Source organism: Gymnogyps californianus, chromosome 7 (genome assembly GCF_018139145.2).
Source record: "Gymnogyps californianus isolate 813 chromosome 7, ASM1813914v2, whole genome shotgun sequence".
In the NCBI taxonomy this organism is placed as follows: Eukaryota; Metazoa; Chordata; class Aves; order Accipitriformes; family Cathartidae; genus Gymnogyps; species Gymnogyps californianus.
In genome coordinates, this window is record NC_059477.1 from 33,415,709 (window position 1) to 33,435,317 (window position 19,609).

The 19,609-nt window shown below is 38.7% G+C and overlaps 1 protein-coding gene across 1 annotated transcript; it reads right to left on the reverse strand.

The window, feature by feature from the left end:
- Window positions 1-2,957: 2,957 nt before the first annotated feature.
- LMLN (leishmanolysin like peptidase) lies at window positions 2,958-19,497 on the reverse strand. The gene is made up of 17 exons (XM_050900063.1): window positions 19,333-19,497; window positions 18,886-18,983; window positions 18,757-18,787; window positions 18,173-18,255; window positions 17,578-17,695; window positions 16,518-16,696; window positions 15,768-15,873; window positions 15,418-15,512; window positions 14,456-14,573; window positions 13,054-13,161; window positions 11,283-11,359; window positions 10,547-10,657; window positions 9,648-9,780; window positions 8,904-9,063; window positions 8,005-8,135; window positions 7,063-7,273; window positions 2,958-5,613 (listed from the first exon to the last, which is right to left on the reverse strand). Exons 1-17 carry the CDS (start codon window positions 19,495-19,497, stop codon window positions 5,519-5,521), a joined length of 2,019 nt encoding a protein of 672 aa, XP_050756020.1. The 3' UTR covers window positions 2,958-5,518.
- Window positions 19,498-19,609: the final 112 nt, after the last annotated feature.

Here is a 19,609-nt window from a genome sequence, read left to right on the forward strand (position 1 = left end):
ATTGGTACTAGCTGAGGGGAGAACCGGAGGTTGACAAGGAGGATGTATGCACCACTCAGCTTGCAGCTTGTGCAATGCTGTTATTTTGAGGACGTAACAAGGAACAGTGAAAAACCCTCTGTGATACTTGACTTTTTATACATGCATGAAAATGACCGCTACAGACGCACAGAAATCCTGTAAAGTTGCATTTGAAACCGGGCTGCATTTTAACTCCACCGGCAAACTCCACTGGACTGACACCAGTGCAGCTCCCCGCATCTTTCCAGACTGCAGACTAACGCCCTGATCCAGCTATAGCTTCAGCAACACATCCTACACTCCGGAAGAGAGATCTCTCTATCTGCTTCTGAATTTTAAACACAAACTGGTTCATATACCAGTTATTTTTTTTTATTATTATTTTGCTACCAATGGCGTTTATTTTAGAAACATGAAAGTTTTTAAACCTTCTAGCTGTACTTGGGTAACTTTACATACCTGATGTTTTTCAGAGTTAAAGCCATCTATGAAATGAACAGTGGCACATTTTATAAGCTTTAATACCCTTTTGAAAGACTCCTATTTTAAGACAAGACAAACAAAAAGGAAGAGTAACCTACTTCTGCTGTGCTTTATCCGATTTTCCAAAATAGCAGAGAGGAAGGCAAGTGGTTTTTTTTAATCTCTCTATGTATTCGCTGACATAGTGCTTAGGGGGGGGGGGGCGGAAAAAAAAAAAGCTAGATTATAAAATCATCTCCACTCTGCATTTTAGAGGAAAGTTGTTATGTCTTTCACATTTATCAGAGTAATATATATATATATATTAAAAAGTGTCTTGTGATTTTAAGTATATTGTAAAAATGTCAGTCTCACAGCTAGCAAAGCTGGCCCGGGTACCAGAAACAGTGGCTGCAGCATCCCTGCTCCCCGCTGAACAGCAGCGAAGGCAGCTCACCTCCTCCAGCTCCGAGTCGGGTCACAGCCAACGGCTGGGGGCTCCGCAGGGCAACGCCACCATTCCTTCCGCTGAAACGGGAATCGCGTGGCCACATCCTTTACACAAAACAGGGAATTATGATCTTCCTTTTCAAGTGGGAAAAGACTTAAATATTGCGTAATTTTTAGGTATCAAATACATGAGGGTGGGATAGAAAATTCAGGAACCTCCTTACTTCACCGGCAGGCTGAACTTCTAATAAGTCATGTATGAGCTAATAATAATAGAGAACATTTTACATGCAAAGTGTATCAAATAACAGTTTAATAAAGTGATCAATTTGCAGACTTGATGTAATTTCATTTTTCAAAATTCTCACAAAATAAATGACTGTTGTAATGGTGGTCCTTTATTGTGCTTATTCTTGCAGTTAGTTATCAGCTCTCAAAGAAAAGGACAAGAAGAGTCAATTTTCTACAGACATTTTATTGAGGAACAATTTTTTCTTCTTTTGTATTACATACTTTTTTTTTTTTTTTACACAGTAAAATAAGGAAATTTTTACTCCATAAATAAAAAAAATTAGCCCTTATATCTCAATCCAGTTAAAATCTATGTAAAATAGCTTGTTCTATATTTACAGTCTGTACCAAAATAGGAAACACATGTTCAAGGTCAGCCACTTCTCTCAAAACAGTTGTTTCATCTCCAAGGTAAGCTTCACATTAAAAAGGCAACATTTGCACTTTGGAGGTCTGGTAGGGTAAGATCACATGATTTAACATACACATAGACCCAAATCCTGAAGAGCAATACGTTCGGCCAAGCAAAAGCTGCTTGTTAGATCTTGCAGGGGAAAGACCTTGACCTGCTCAGCTGGCTGAAAGTCACTCCTAGGAAACGCAGGGAAGGAAGGACACACGCCTCCCTCTCTACCGAAATATATTCAAGCAGGAAGATTTGCAGGACAGGAAGATTTAAAAACAACTGGCCCTTGTAAGGGAGTGTGGATACGTCTGGTCTTAAGTGACATCAGTCTTCCTAATTTACTAGTGCTCAGCAGAAAGAATGAGCTGCATTGGACTGACAGTCAATTAATGGGGCTCAAAATTCTCTTTCGGTAATTAACTTACAGCCAAGGCCGTGACAGTCTCCCAAGACCGCAACTCTTTTCAAGAGGAATGAATTGCCTGCTTTTCAATGTAATTTTACTTGCTGCGTGCTCCAGCCAAAAGCTATCCTTCCTCCTTGTAATTCTTTGAAACGCTAGAAAAATGTGTTCCTAAAGCATGACTTGCCTCGACTTCTAATTGAAATGCTACAGATTTGAACTACTGGGGTAAAAAAAGACTGCAAGACTAATTTACTTCCATAAGCAAACATGGAATGTTTTTAAAAAACCTAAAACTGTGGACATTATATACTGAAAATGTTTCTGCTACAGACAAGCTGACTCATTTATCTCTTAGCACTGTTTCCAGGGCTCCTGCTGCCCTATCTGCTCTGCTGAAAACCCAAAGGCTTATTTGGGCTATATTTCAAAGCTTTCACATGTAAGAGATGCAATAGGATGGCCTTGCCACAATACCGTCAGGACACCTAAAGCAGCTGCCTGCAAACTTTGTATTTATTTAAAACCAATACCGACGTTTATGGGGGAAACTACACTTAAGGCTACATAACGATTGGTTTAAGCTACAATTTTAGCTGTGTTCTACACTAAAAAATGGCTTATGCTTCCCACAGTATTAATTTTGCTCTTAAAAACCTGAGATATGTTTTTACTTAATTCATCTTAAGATTTGGAAGTTCACAGCAGGCTAGAAGCTTAACTCAAACAGAACTGAGGTAGTCAGTTTTACTCAAATACTCTTTTTGACAGTCACCAATTCATTCTCACTTTAAATTGAACTTGACACATTTCTTGGCAGTTCCAACACGGCTACAGCTGCTGACGCACTGACAGGATATAATATGTTGGATTTTGCCCGCTCAAGTACCTTCCCCCCGCCCCGACTCCCCAAAGTCACGTCCAGTTCTGCAATTCACAGCCAGCTGAAGGGCTGCACGTCAAAGAAATTACGACTGAAATCTCAGATTATTAAGGCAGTAATAGTTTTACTTCACTGGATTCACTGATGCAGCTACTCAGCAGGTACTGGTGAATCTGACCACAAGAGCTCTGACAGGCAGATAGATTTTTCCCTGTAGGTACAATCCACTACAGCCTCTTTCTTTAATTAATGCATACAATTCAGAAGTAGGTAAGCATCGACTTTTTAAGCCACCTTTCAGTTAATTCTCAGGAAGAGAAAATAAAAGAAGAAAAGCCCTCAAGAGAAACAACTGTGTAGAAGATAAAAATATTCACTTAAATATGACAAATTTCACACTTAACACAGACAGGAGACTAGCATATCAAATACCGAGCACAATAAATTAACACCAGTAAAAAAGTTTAACAGTTATAAAGTTAACCAGAAAGTTCAGACAGTGCAAATATTTCACAGTAAGAAAAAATAACCAATAATTTCTTTTCAAGTATCAAAAGCACTGTTGTTGAGTGATACCATTTAAACTGTATTATTGCACAACAGACAAAAAATACAATATCAACCTCTGGGACCTAAGATGTATTCTCAAACCTTTACGTTTTCAAGGAATCAATTTACACTGACTGTTGATTGTGCATATATTAAAATAATCAGTATTCACTTATTAATCTGAGTGTTTCTTAATTCAAACTTGTACACATTTAAAGCATTTGATTCCTAATTTGTATTGCTTCTCAGAAACACCTATTTAAGGCTAGCCTAGGCCTTGTATAATTCAAAGCAAACTTAACCTGCAGTTAAGAAGGGGAACTAGCCCAGTGCAAGGTACTCTCTCAACTGTGATGCCTTCAGACCGTTTTAGGTTGCAGCTTACTCACCTCAGCAGTGTCCTAAGAGTTTCTTTAAATAAAAAAAAACCAAACAAGTCCAGTAGGCACAAAGATTTTCTTACAATTACAATGGAAGTCCTATTATTGAACGAGTTTAATTGTAGCTAGATAAATTTTACTCCATACCCTTTCCATCCCCCTACCTTTAATTTTAGAAAGGGATCTAGTCACTGACAATTCTAACATCACAGAACATTTAACAAGCAGAGTAACATCATCTTTCTCCCTATATTTGCATTTTTTAGTGCACTGGGCATGTCTGCTCCCTCAAGTCTAACACTTTTCCAAGAATGAAAACTATCCTAACAGGACAGACAACGGATTGGACCACATAAGAGTTTCTTTTACTCCAAACAGGATTATTTGTAACACATTGTAGAGTCAGAAACAAATAAAAACATTCTTACAAGTGTCCTATAGAGCAGCTGTCCTTAGGGAGACAGGTTTTGCTCATTTCCTTCCTCTTACATATTTTGTCCATCAAGTGATTAATTTTGTAGCAAGGTGTGCCCTCATGTGGTTCAAAATGTCTGATTCTCTAACTTACTACAAATACTCAAATAATCCATAGTATTTGGATTATCAACTATATGTCCAAGAAAAAGGGGGGGGAGGGAAGACAGATTAGACTTTTCTTAACACATTCAATATAGTTTTTGGTCTAGAGAAGTCAATATGGTCCTGTAACATTATAGCTGCCATCGCTACTGGTTTGCCCTTCAACAAAAAGTGACAACAGCTGCATTTATGTTCATACTATTCAAAAAATAATAATGCCATTATTTAAGAAACAAACCAACAAAATTAAAAATAATCAGAAAACCTATCCCAATTTTACAGACTGAGGTCAGTACTGAAATGCAAATTACTCTGAGAGTATTCAAACATTTGATGTATTAATTTTCACAGTAGAACTGGCACATGCTAAATGAGAATGGGATTTCTAGACAGTTGTCTTGGTTACCAGTCTGAAATTCCACTTTGTGCACATAGGAAGGTTTAAGCAAACCCCAAGCATTAGCTGCTTTACCGCAAACTAGTATGAATTCTGAGAAGCCTCAAAGCTGCAGAATCCAGTTGTGGAGACAATTTCCAACCACTGGTCTATCCCATTAAATTATTTCTTCCCCTCATAAATTGCAAGAATTGATAAAACAAACAAACAAACAAATTCCCACAGCTGTTTAGGCCTGGGTTATTAGCAGTGATGACAACTGATTTTTACATGGCTTTTGACTAAACCACTGAGGTATATTTCCAGTTTGAGGATGCTTTGCTACCAGTCACACAGAGGACATAACAAAAAAACAACCCTCAGTTCTATTACAGAAGAGTTCTCACTTCAAATCTTGACCGAGTTGCCAGGTAGTTTAACACAGTTGGCATAGTGGATCTTGTTACTGCGTCAAAAAAAGCAAAGGTTGCAATTCAGGAAAATACTGGCACTTATTGAGATGACAAGGTAAGTTTTCCTCCTCTCAAACTGCTTTTGTCAGTACCTCCCTGACTACTGTCTGCACCGATACTTGCCAGGAGAGATGAGGTTCAGCAGAAGACAGCTGCCTGCAGAGACAAAAAACTCAGTGCTCCACAATAGGAGTGCAACATGATGGTATATCATCTTGGAACATCTTCTTGCCTTGTGCTTAACTTTATGTGCAGAGAAATAATCCTGTTAACAGGGGAATTAAGTTAGCCATCAATAGCCAAAGGGTTACAACCAGGCTAGACGAGCAGGAGCATAAGTCTAAAATAAAAAACAAAACACCATAAAGCTTATAAATTTTATATTTAATGAGAAGATAAAATAACAAATAGAACACTAAAAAACACCAAAAAGCAAAAACATATTTGCAGTAATCTGCACTGATTTATTCTAGCTTTCAAGGCTAGGAATTCAAACCGACCAAATAACATGATTATTCCCTTTATAAATAAATAATTTTCTGCATTCCTTCACTAATAGCAATTAGGAGAACAAACGAGAAAAATTTACTGGTTTTGCAAGAAAAGAACAGGAAGTTTCCCATGGCATGACTGGGGAGAAGCTGCATTTCAAAACCAAAGACTCTCAAAAGACTGTTTTATGACTACTTTTGATCTGTACAGCTGTAAGTCATATAAAAACCCAAGCCACAAAACACAAAAATGAAGAAGAAGAAAAATGAAGGGGGGAAAGAAAAAAAAAGGGAGAGGGAAAACTCAATACATGAATCAGGGAGTTTGTCCGTATGGTAGGTAATCACACAGCCATGAGACTTAAGAAAACCACGGACACAAATGTAAACTTGCACAGATAAAAACCTTTTTTTATATATATACACACAGACACACACACACGTGTGTGTGTGTCTGTGTCTGTGTGTATGTGAAACACCAAGCATGAATTCAAATAGATGCTAGAAGATGTGAGTCTCCAAGGTTACAGCTTTCTCATTCTAAAATCTAAACTACAGGAGTCATTCCACCAAACACCGAAATGTTGCCATCTCTGAGACAAAACAAAACTATTTGAAATGCTACACACAAACCCAAGTGCACCACTTTGAAAAGAGAACTGAGTGTGCAGGTAAACTAAACAGGTTTATTTTTTCCATGAAAACTGCAGTAGAGACAGCACATCCAACAATTAAAGAATTGGTTAAAGGCTTAAAAATAAGCCACTAGTATGATCTCTTTCATCAATTGGCTTTTTAGAAAGCCATCTGTTCTTGACAAAACGTTAACTGGTAGTCAGTGAAGCAAGCTTTCCTCCTCCCTCAAAAAGCAAACTGACACCTATCTTTCATGTTCTGGATTACAGCATTAACATTGTCAATGGGAAGTTATACAAGTGAGAATTCCCTTTCCACCAAGGTGATCATTTTGAAGGTTATAATAGTGATACGGCCTTCAAAACACAGATCAGATTTTCTAGCTTTAGCCTAGCAACTTACCAGATTTCTGGGACGATTACCAGAAGGAAACATGACATGAAGTAGTTATGTTTCAGACACATTTCTCCTATGTTAGCCACTGTCCTGCACAGCAAAAAGCTGGGCACCTTTGCCATCTTCCTTTAACTTCTACGCCTAGGATCTTAGAATAGCCAGGCCATGGCTCTCCTTTCCTGTTCCCTGACAGTCAGAGGTGACACAAACCTTTATAGTTCAGACATTTAATATTAAGTTTCACTTCAGCAAATAAGGCAACCTACCGATTGGTGCAGCTCTTGTTAAGTTAGAAGCTGGAGGATCCCGCTCTGGGGGACAGGAGTCACAGAAGTCCGAACAGGCCGGGCAAATCAGATTCCCAACATGTATCCAGCCATTCATCTGAATGCTCACGGTTAATACCTGACCTGAGCGGCTACACAAGTACGCAGTGTCCTTGACCCAAACATGCAGCCCTTGTGGAGAACAAGAAACCTTAAAATAAAAGAATAAAAGTCAAGCCTGTATTCTGATTTATCAGAAATATGTTTTGGGGTTTGGAGGCTCTTTCAATAAGTAAATACTATGTTCAGTAAACACCTGGTATTAGAGCATACATTAACTGCAAGTATTTTAATGCACTCAGAGCAACGATTTGGTTCAAGAATGTTTTAAAGCACTGACTGTACTCTTTTCGTGCAATTATGCAGATCATCAACTGAGTAAAATTCAGCTTCTGCTAATGACTACTTTTTTAGAGTTGTGCTGTTGTTGAAAGCGACACCTTTAGTGAGATAGTCCTGAAGAGAAGGAGGATAATGAAAAATAAGTGACATGTCCACAGTGCTTTCCACCTTTGAAAAATCAGAGTGACTAATTAACATTAAGCTTCAACAACAGAAGATTCCAGTATAAGTATTCCTACTTAGCTGTGGAGAGAGTGTCACAGGGGTAAGACAGATGAAGTCCCTAGCAAGACTGGAAGTAACATACAAGCCATCCCAGTGGTCACATGCTTAACTTGATGTGTGATCTAAACCACAGGCTCACGGTTGGAAGATATTTATTTTCAAAGCATGCCATATAATCTAGTGATTTAAGGCAGAGAAGATCATGTACAGTGTCCAGGTGCAAAGTTCTAACAGTCATAGCCTACATTTTATGCCTGACTTTTCCCTTTAGTGTTATTTTAAAAAAATAAAGATAAAACCCCAACACATACTTACTTGATAACATCCACTACCCCAGTCAGGGTAACTGAGTTTCCTCCTGCACTGTTCCATGACAAAAGCAGATTTCTGAATAAGACATACAGAGTTTGGTCCATATTTCTCTGCGCCATAGTTTTTGGTGGGATCTAAGGTAGAAAGAAGATACTGAATTGCAACTTACTAGGGGAACAGAAAGTCCACGTCAACTTAATATGCTATAATTAGTCAATGTCCCCACACAATTCAAGGTTTACTTTTGGAATCTTTCAGACTGTTAATCATTATCACTTTGGGAATTATACTGTCTTGAATATAAAGTGGGAAGAAACCCAGGATTCAAAAGGGGGGGGGGGGGGGGGGGAAGGCAAGCACTTTCCATCAGAACTATGTGGATATGTTTGCCCCCAGGGAGTGCCGGCTCTGGTTGCTGGCTTGAGAGCAGAGGGTGTTTATTTGTTTGGTTTTGAGACAACTGCACAGACAGGTAATATCCTACAGCATTCTGGAGCTCCGCAATATTGAACACTCACGCACTACCCTAGGAGACAAGCCCATGTTCTGCTAATTCGCAGAGGTCCTTGCCTTGAACAAAAAACCCATAAAGGTGGAAAGCGGAAATATTTTTCAGAGACTCAAAAAAACCACCAACCAACCCAGCCCCACCCTTCATCTTATATTCGGATCATTTGGGGTTAATTTCTGTTCAGCTCTTATGCAATTCTTGTATTAGATGAGAGTGTTTGCTTCCTAGGTGTACAAGGTAGTTGTGCTGTGCTTCTCACCCCAGCACAGCTTTTACACAGCTCGTAGTATAAAACTGATTTCACATCCAATTAGTTTGGATATATAGCAAGTCCATTTGAGATTAACAAATGTAGTCTCTTAAATACCATACTGAAGTCCTGAAAACCGACCTGGTTGGTTTTCAATTATTCTACAGTCTGAGCTGCGTTGAAATTCACCACTTAAATGCCAGCTGAATTCTTGACTAAAGGGACAATAGTCAGCAATTTCTACTGAGCCACCATAATAAGGCAATTCTTCTGCTGGTACTCCATTAAGATTGTCAAAATACTGCAAAACAAAATAGGTAGTGAAGCAGTTTGCGCAAAGACAAGTGTACAACTGGAACCAATCACTACAGCTGTAAGAACATCAGCTATTGCTACTCAGGAATGCTATTAACAGTAGCTTACAATACCCATGAACCAGATGAGCCAGAAGCATTTAAGAATACTTAAATAATGCAGACAGATTCACGTTTGGATGTATCGCTCTCCACCCCTTCCCCTGCCTGCCTTTGCAATCATAGCATTCTCTGGGACGAAACAGAACAAAATTCTCAGCGTGCAGTGACACAGGGCAGCAGACTGGGTGAAGAAACACCTCACACAAAGCATTCTAGGGGACTTCTGTTATACAGCAACATTTCCATCTGATATTTGGCTAGATGGCCAAGCAACATCCTTACTGTTTTATTAAGATCACAAGGCTTTTTTTCAGCCTCCAGACTTATAATAAACTAAGCAGACATTTTTCACAGTATCTACTCTCATCTACTAGTTCAGAAGAAAAAAAATGAAACAAATACAATCAACCACCTGCAAAGCACAAGAATGAAAACACTTAGTTATTTGGCAAAGTAAGATCCATTATACCTGATATTCCTGAGGTAACTGCTTTGGAAACTTCTGCAAGTTGCACACTGCTACTGCTCTTTGGTCCTGCCTGCAGGTTAACTGCAAAGGATTACTCCTCAAAGTGTCGCAGTATGGACTGATTAATTGCCTCCTCAAAAAAAAAAAAAAGAAAAAAAAAAAGAATAAAGATCACATTAGATCACTAACTGCTTTTCATAATTTAACTAAGCAGTCTGTCAAGACTGCCTGTTCCCACTCTCCCCCACACTCGGTCAATCACACAAAGAAGCACCAACTTCTTCTCTAGAGGCTAATTATTGTTATTTGTCTGGTTATGACCTTTCTAATTTAAAGAATATCAAGCCAGCAAACAAAGTTACAATGCACTCACCTATTTAGTTTTAATGACAATGCTTTGTAAACGTCAAAGAAAAAAAAACATACAAGCAAAACAGGCCCACTATGCAGCTGTGTCCTAGAAATTTATGAGTATTTTAACGAACAAACAAGGAAGGCTTTGTTCTGAAGATGCTCATCATCCCCTTCTGTTGCTTTAAGTACAATCCAGTAATGCAAAATGACACAGACTGCATTTCCAATTAAAAGGGACAAAATAAGAAAGCAAACACTTTTAGATTAAGTCCCTCCCCTCCTCTCTAAAGCATAGCCGTCTTATAGTGTAAATGCATTCTACACCCTAAGGTGTTTGGCTCTGTATTTATTGGGTGGGATGCTTCTGCTCTTAATACATTTGGCGTGCTCCTTCCTGGGTGCATTCTGAAGGTACTTAGGACAGCATCCCTTGTTAATCTGTATCTACCTCTACTTCTTTTTACTGAGTTGCATTTGAAGGACAAACGTAAGCAAGCATCAGAGTTTCCTCTTTATTTTTTTTTTTAAAAAGACTGTATTCTTACTTTTGTCTCTTTTGGTCGATCCAGAATTTACAGCTTTTCATTACAAAGTCACAGCCTTTATTGCGTCCCCAATCTAATTTCTCTGCCATGCTGTAATTTGCTTTATACCAGCTGTAAAGGTATTTTGAAATGAGAATATAGTTACTTCACAAATTAGTGTTCTGATTAATAAAACAGCAGTTCAAAGAACTTCATACTATGCCTTAAGGTCTTCAAATGAAGAAAAAGGGAAACTGCATCCCTTTCTGCCTATAACAAAATATATTACAATTGCACTATTTTTCAAGTCATAATGAACTGAAAGAAAATTTTATTGCTTATTTGTTCAACAGCAATGCACCTTGATCTGCAAAGGAACAATGCATACAGAAAGATGAAATTTTATAAAATTTATGCTTTCTATCTGCAAGAAGAGCGGAAAAAATAGTCAATATGTACTGCATGCAGCTGAGAGAAGACTATTAAGAAAAAAGTAAACAGACACTACAAACAGTACTATGCATTGCAATGCATGTTTTTTTTAAGGCTAGATTAAGAATGGATGGGTTTTGAAATACATGAAGAAAAATTAACATACTAGGTATAACTCCTTGTCTAATGTAATGCTAATTATGCCAATTATCTACTGTGTTGCAGATGGATAAGCACAAGTGCATCAATTCCAAATAAAACGAAGTACCATGAAAACCAAACACAAATGGACCAAAAAACCCACCCCATTCTTATTAATTCTTACCCTGTGTCTTCCATTAATGCTAAGGTGATCCTGGAAAAGACTCGATTCTGTGTATGGGATCCAGTCATTGCTTCATTCTGAAAGTTACCAGTTACTATTAGCAAGCCACTGAAAGTCATTATTGTAAGAAAATGCTTCCTATGAAAAAGCATTTTATCTCCAGTCTCTTCTCACTATTGACAATCAAATCCCAACCTCTTTCATAAAAGGGATCAAAAGTGCAACTCCCTTCCCCACTCCACCCTACAAAGCTTCAGAATTCTAGAAGTCAGAAACCTCATTCCAAATTCCAGCTAAACCTTATTCACGACCAACATGTACTCGTTTTTCTTTAGGTAAAATAAAACTCTTCCTTCTTCTAGCATATTTATCAGTAGCAGTCACACCACATCTTCTGTCTCCTTTTGGTAAGATGAAAGCCAAGCTCATTTAATTTTCTTGTGCAAGACAGATTTTTAGTTTTCCTAGAATTTCTAGTAGTCCTTTTCAGGAGTGAGGTGCACAGGACACATGACTAAAGGCACACAGCACTCCAAAGGAAACTTTATTAGTATGGCAGTGGAATTTTCCATCTCATTTAAAAATAAGCAAGTTCACACCATCCTCAAAAGAGCAACTCCAGTCACCTTGGAGTTTCCTAATCATCTTATAACTGGCAATCGTAACACCCGTGTCTTTTTCCTGCTCATTCATTTCCATCTGATAAACTTCAGGCTTACAGCAAAAGTCACTCACCCTTAATTACACAACTCTGGGATTTCTATTACTGAACTTCATCTCATTTCTATTATTTCTTCAAAACATGTAGTTTTCCAGCCTTCCCTCTCCACTAGTCTAGTTAGGAGGATTTACCACCAGCAGACTTATTAGCACCAAATTTGCTATCTCTACAGTACTTAATGAGAGTTGGATCAAGACCAAAACCAAACTATATGGGTTACTTTCCAGATTCCACCTTTCCAGAGAAAGTTTGTAAGGAGACTAGCAATAATCTCCTTTTTGTTTTTCCTATTCAATCCTTAGAATTATCCTCATTCTAATGGCAGTCTTTCCAGTTGGCTTTAAACTACTGTTCCACACCAAAGGTTACTGAAAAGCAGGAAAAGCTAACAATTTCAGTCTCAAGAAATAGGCGTTTTTCAAGATTACTTCCACAAAAAGGTCTGTCCTGAAGCATTTCCCTTCTTGTTTACCTCACTGCATACAACAATAACCAGAAAGTGTATCTCTGCCAAAAATATCACTGAATGTAAAGTTATAAATAAAAATAAGCTTATATGTCAGGAGAGAAATAAGTGTTTCCTTGATCAGATGAGCTTCTGGAATAGAGATGGCAAAAGCTAACCCCAGGGCACATGAATAAAGATGAAGTCAAGATAAGGAATAGACAGAACGATCAAATATTTGATGTATAAGAGGCAGAGGGTGACAAAGTTGAATTGACTCAAAGGAATACACCCTTTCCCCTAAAAAGGGAACCTACCTTCTCAAAAGGGTAAATGGCAGACAAAAGCAAGAGACATTTAGTTATTTAGTAATCAGCTTATCTCAAACTCATACTCTGAGACTTAGCAATAAGGTAAAAAGATTGATTTATCTAGAAATTGGATATTCAAGTATTTGTAGTCTAGTACTCTTTGTGATATATTTCAGTGAGGTTTGATACACCTGCATTTTCAAGGCTTCAGTCGGTACCACTATAAACCTAAAAATAAAGGCGGGGGGAGCAGACATTCCCACATTCCCCTCCATTCCTAATATCAGCACTAACCTCCAACAATCTCTTCTCCCAGTGATTGAGCTCAGTACCCATGCCACCTTGATTTTCAAGCTCCATTCCCTCTAGAACTGGACAATTAAAATGTTTTCGGGCTTCTTCCTAGAAGGAAAACATTTCAACACAACTCTCAAAATATCGAGACGGATAGCCATATGCAGTCCTAATGTTCTAGAATTACCTTTTAAAAGTATTTCAGCATTTCTTTTTCTGCCATCTTGTTTTCCTCTGAATGCAAAACACTTCTACTAAGAGGCTGACTAAGCCAGCAAGTACCCCAACACCAAGCCTAACAATCTGTCTACTTATCTCCTGGAAATAAACGATGGAAGTTTACAAGAATAAAACCGTGACAGAATTAGCTGAGAATAGCATGCACGCACTAAAGACCATATTAAAAAAAAAAAAAACAAAAACAAACAACAAAAAAACCCAAACAATGTAGGAACACTACAGTCCTGCTTCTGTCAAATGTTTCAGAGAAAAAACACTTTTCTATTAGGAAGCTGTACGTGTCAACTAGTTTTGCACTGGGAAGTGTTTTCTGCAAAATATTTGAAAGTCTTAAGAGGCATCACAACAATGCTGTGGTCTCACGGTCAGGAGCCCAGCCTTTGCTGGTGTGGCACTACCCAGGAGCACCCTTAATGCTCTGAACAGTTTGACCAGCATGGCCAATTTTCAAAACAGGGGTAATTAAACCAAGTTTGCTCTATATACTGTGTTAGATTTAAAACAAACACAAAGATTATTTGTGGCCAAATATGACTAACACTGTAACTTATTTCCAATACCAATTTATTACACTTAAGCATATGTTCTGTTGGGGGGGTGGGGGGGAAAGAGTCAGAGGCGTGGGAAGCAAGAAAGGTTTCCAAGAATACTTGAGGAATTTCTTTTTAAACATGACAAAATGTTAACTGCATTCTTTTGTAATCAATAAAATTAGAAAAAGATTAAAACAATGCTTTTAAAGAGAAAAGTAGAAAATAGGATGAACTTATAAATGAGAAAAGCAGTGACAACACTATCTGTTAAGGCAACGGGAATACTAGGTGTCTAAGTCTGTAGGAAAACATCTAAATAGTAGGATTAAGGCATCTATTCAACATGAGTTTTGCTTAACCTTTTATAATTTACTTCTCAGTCCCTTCATTGTCTCTTACCGTGTCTATTTATTTCATGCTGTCTGTCAACCATTTTCCACTTTACTTTGGATACACACTCTCAACTAATTATACAGTGTTAATCACGTAGTCTTTGGGCCATACTTTCAAGAAAAGAGTATTCAATGTTAGGTTATTACTTCTTAAAGAATAAGAAATATTTATGACTCAAGAATGTGATGGTAACCTTGGCATACAAAGTTTAAAAGTTTAAGTTAATCCACACTTACAACTACACGAGGTGTTATCAGAAGATGAACAGCATGGCGCAGCATTTTGCCACCACGTATGTCCCATAACCTCACTGCTTTACGAATGACTTTATCGCTCCACTGATACAAACCTAGACTGTAAGAAGAATGTATTGGTTACAAATCTTTCCCACAAATACATGGTACTGTGCAAAGATTTCATCTCTGCAAGAAACAGAATCATGAATAATCTCTATACTTACTCATGCTTTCTGAAGTTTAAATTTATTATGCAACATTTCTCCTTTGTAAGACATGCGTTCATTATATACGCATCTCTGATTTAATAAGCCAAAGTAAGATTATTAAAAAGATGTCTGTAGACTCAAGACTTACTTTCTACAGTTACTGAAAGTGTAAGAAATGAAATAAAAATCCTCAGAATTGCTATTATAAAAAGGAAGGTGAATAAAACCAAAAGCTCTCTACCCTTCCACCTCCAAAAAACCCCTAGAAGAACATTTCTACAATATCAACTAAATGAAGAAAAAAATGCAAACTGTTCATTCAACAAGTAGTCAGAAAAATCATGCAGCAGACTACACACATTGTCAGTTCTGCATAACTATAAACCTTGAATGATATATGTCTTAAAAATGAACTGCACTGACATTAGACAGACTACAGAAAATACAAGTCTCAGTTTTGTAAGGTGTTTAGCAAGCATTGAAATTTAAGCATGGGTAGTTTTAATGCTTAACTTCAAGCCTCCTGATAAATGAAATCCTGCCTTAATTTGTAATATATGTGGATAATACAAGTGCTTAATGCCAATGTAAAGACTAAAAAAACACCACACACCAATGTTTGAACATAACAAAGGTAAAGCATTCTAATAATGGAATCAAATTGGATTTTCAAAAGGCAAGAATACATCCTAAAAAGGCAATATGAAAACATGCCTCAATGGGAGTACAGAGGTGTCCAAAAAAATAAAATACCTTTCATTAAAAGGAGGAAGTCCATCTGCATATCTTGTTGTCAAAGGTTTTCCATCATCATCACGATAAAACGCAAACAGTCCAGCAGAGAAACCCTTCAAGTTAAAAACCAAGCACACAGAAACCTTTGGTAAGACATTCACATACAAAGTCAAATACCATGAAAGAGTTATCACACCCACCGCAGATACACTGGAAGTACTGCACTTGAAGGCAATTAACACACATATTGAAGGAGGCAAAGCAAGAGCTTTCCTCCACCAAACATCCTTCCCTTGCAACAAGCTGGAGGTATGTGAGGAAGTAGGCACAAATTTCAGGGAAACACATTTTATAACATCAACCCTTACCAGTGCATGGATGATCTCATGTTTCACTGTAGACAACATGCCAATGAATTCTTGAGCTTGCGTTGAAATCATATTTGGACACAAGTTAGCATATCCTGCTATTGGCCTGGAAGACAGTTTTAAAATTAAATTGTTTTCAGTAAAATACTAGCAAATTCAAACCATATTCACTTGAAGAGGCAGAATATTTAAAAGAAAATGGAGACTAACGTAAAAAGAAGTCCTTCCAAGCAACTTCCCCAATCATTTATAAATAGTCTGTTAACAACACAGTGAGTAGTTTACTGTCGAAATGGGGAAGGATGGGATCAATCTCTATATTCAGTATTTTGCGCAGGTGTTAGTGACAACAGTGCAAGAGATTTGAATTTTAGGTAAGACACGATAGAGGTACAAAGTGTCTGTTACAATGACTACAACCAAACTAGAAACAAGGGCCACATAAGTAGGGCCCATTTGCATTCTCTAAGTTTGTGAAAGTATGACATTCACTTCAACAGAAACAGGATCTTGAGATAAAGTTTAGGCAGTAACAGGAGAGGATTAGCTTTGCTTTAAATGCCTCAGCTTTGCCAGTTAAGGACTATTTGATGGTCTTGTGGTTTTACACAAATATAGCGCTTGTCTATTTCAATAATTACTTCTACTTTGCTATATTATACAACACAGGCAAACAAACTCCACATCTAAACAATTAAAAAACTCAAAAGTTTAATTAAAAAAAGAGTTTGTAACAGAGGGAATACTTGCCTGTCCATTTCAGCTTCCAGTTGGCAGTAGGCTGCATATGCAATGATATTTTCATGGCCACACCTTTCAGTAGTGAGAGCACTAACGTAAAGTACAAAGTCAGCATCTCGAACCCCTTCTTGGTCAGGTAAGCCAGTGGGTCCGCAGTGCCACTCATTCTCATTGCACACTCTGCATTGCTTTGACAATGTTCAAATGAACAATTAAAATACTTTAGCTATGACCAAAATTTTGCATGACAAAATTCAATTAGCTTGAAGCCAAGAATAAATCCCATTGTAAAACAGCAGAAGATGAGAAAACTCCCTATGAAGACAGTAAACAAAACCAGAGCCAAGGAATAACTTTCAAATGACTGGCTCTTTTGATTTATTAGACACCAGGAAGGTGGCAGCTTTTGGGGGGGGGTGGGTGGAAAAAAGGGGGGGGGGCCTGCCAAGCTAGATATCCCGAAATTAGCACCCTTTATTTCTTACAAATTAAAAAAAATTCTGGCTCACAGGAATAGTATACACAAGTAGCAATTGCATTTCACATGTAACCTGGTACATTTTTAATACCATAGTTGAAACTTCAAGCTAAGAGAAAGAAAGAAATCTACTGATCACTTGCTGTAGTTGAATCAAAAATTCATGCAAGAAAACAAGTTAGAAGCATTGCCTGCACCGTGCTCCTGGTTCAATGGATAACCTCTTCAAATAAGGTCTTCAAAAAAAAATCAAAACTTATTATTAATTTTGTGAAAATCTGACTCATTGACCAAGGTGAACAATGAAGTGACTAGTAGCAATTTAGCAAGCTTTGAATCTCATCCTCTCTGTACAGTTCATTATAACACAGGCTTAGAGAACAGCGAACAGTCCAGTTTTACCTGACTTTTGGTTCAATAGCATAAACTAAAGAAACTCCCGCTAACTCAAGTTGTTCTATTCTGTCACTCAAACTTAGTGATCTCCCACAGTGTGGGACATATGCGCAGTTAGCAATATTAACTTTTTTATTAATTTCCACAAACAATCATATTTCAAAGGTTAAGAACTACTTGGATGGTTTGGCTTACTTGGAGGTGCTTCTCAGGAACTATAACTGGCCCACATCTTGTATGGTCTGCACAGGCTCCTCGGCAGTATCTGTGAGGGTCAGCTTTCCTCCTTAAATATTGGTTTGTCACACACTGCCTTCAATCAAACATGAGAGACAGTCAGCACTGTTTTATTATTAAAAAGAAACTGTAGAAGAGTCTTACAGCACCCAACAACACTGTAATACAGGTACTTAATGTAACTTCCACTGTCAGAATTGTTAGTCACCCTGCTCTGGAAGACATACTGCTTCCAGTTGTTAGTGGAATATCCACAGGTTCAAAGAGAGATTAGGAACAGGTTCATAAATGGGAGTACATATAAAAGGAAACAGGCAGCATGTATACCCTTTAACATCTCTGATACAACAAACGTAGATGTTGATCATGGAAGGCTGGCAGATTTGTGTATGCTCCCTAAATAGCATCTGCTACCATCACTGGGTCAGATGGGTCACTGGTCTGATTCAGGAGGGCATTTCTTACACTCTTATTTTATTCTTATTTTAAAGGCTATACAACGCAATGTTAAATATCAAATATAGCAAGTGATTTTCAACATACTTTCACATACCTGCTTAGTAATATAGTACCCGTGGATTTGCGCACTTGAAACGTCTTCTCCAAATACGATATAGCTTGTGGAAAAAGTTTGTTCTGAACAGAACAAAAACAGAAGTTACCCAGTAGCAGTGCAGACATAACTCACCTTAAAAGCGTTAACTACCAAGTTACATGAAACTTGCTAGATGTTGTGGTATAGCAGAATAGCGGAAATCCAGACTTCCTAAGAAGTTCAATTATTATCAATGTATTTAGGGAATATTTTGTTTCAGTATTCCCATATTTTGTTATTGGAAGGACAAAATGAGAAGGGAGCCAGTATTAATTTGAATGTACAGCTTCAAAGAGGCTTTAAAAACTATATACATACTGCTCACTACCTTAAGATACAGCAAACACCTGTCAAACAACATTCAACAGAACATTGGAAGTATTTGGAATGGAGGCATAATCTGTACACAAAGCCTTGGTTTCCCAGACTAGAGGATATGAAACTGCTGGTATTCAAAGCCTTTAATTAAACTGGCCTTAAACTTAACTTTATCCATGTAATAAAAAATGGACAAACAAAAAGGGGAAGCAAATATGACATACCTTTATAAGGTGTCTTTTCTCAGGTAGCAAACTATATTTAAAAAACAAAACAAACAAGCTTTAGTTAATAGGATTTCCATTCTCAGATATGGAGGGGAAAAAAAAAAGTTGTCACAACTTCATACTCACTCCTCAACACTTCCGTCATATATAATCTTAATTCGTAGCTGTTGATCCACATTTCTCTTCAAGACATGATTTTCCTTTAGAGGAACTTGATAGACAACCTGGCAGGGAGAGGAACAAGCGGCTGGATTAGGCGGCTCACCTGGAGAGCCACACCGACGAGCGCTCGCAGGCCCTTCCCTCCGCCTCGCCTGCGAGAGCGCCTTTCTGTCTGTTTTTAAGCAAAGCCCCTTCCCGCCCTTCTCCTCACACACTGCCGCGCCGGTCAGTCAGAAACCGCCCCGCACCCGCACGCCACGGACCACACCCCGGGGGGCCGCGGGGCCAGATCCCGCACAGCCCGACCCGGGGCAGCCGTGAGGGGACAGACCCAACAACGGGAGCGGGAAACGGAGGACCTCTCGCCCCGCAACCACCGCCGCCGACTGAGGACGCCCGCGGCGGCCCCACCTCCTCGCCGCTGGGCACGCGATGGTGACAGGACGAGGAAGAGGAGGGAGAAAGGGTGGCGGCGCGGCCGCAGCCCAGCAGCAGCAACGCGGCGGTCAAAGCGGCGAGCAGCGGCCGGTAACACCGGTAAGGCCAGGGGCGCCCGCCGCCCGGCTCGGCGGCCATCTTCGACTGCCCTTCCGCCGCGTCGCCATGGAGGCAGCGCCGTTGGTAGCGGCCCCGCCAATAGGCAAGCGGGGAGCGCGGGAGAGGGTGGGGCGGAGGCGACGGGCGCTCC

Bases quoted from the DNA above. Each gene is read 5' to 3' on its own strand.
- LMLN (XM_050900063.1), bottom strand. From the start codon at position 19,497: ATGGCCGCCGAGCCGGGCGGCGGGCGCCCCTGGCCTTACCGGTGTTAC. The intron at 15,513-15,767 runs GTAAGGGTTGAT...TTTAACTTGAAG, and splicing joins ATGAGATCATCCATGCACTG to GGTTTCTCTGCTGGACTGTT. The intron at 9,781-10,546 runs GTAAGAATACAG...TTTTTTTTTGAG, and splicing joins ATCGACCAAAAGAGACAAAA to GAGGCAATTAATCAGTCCAT.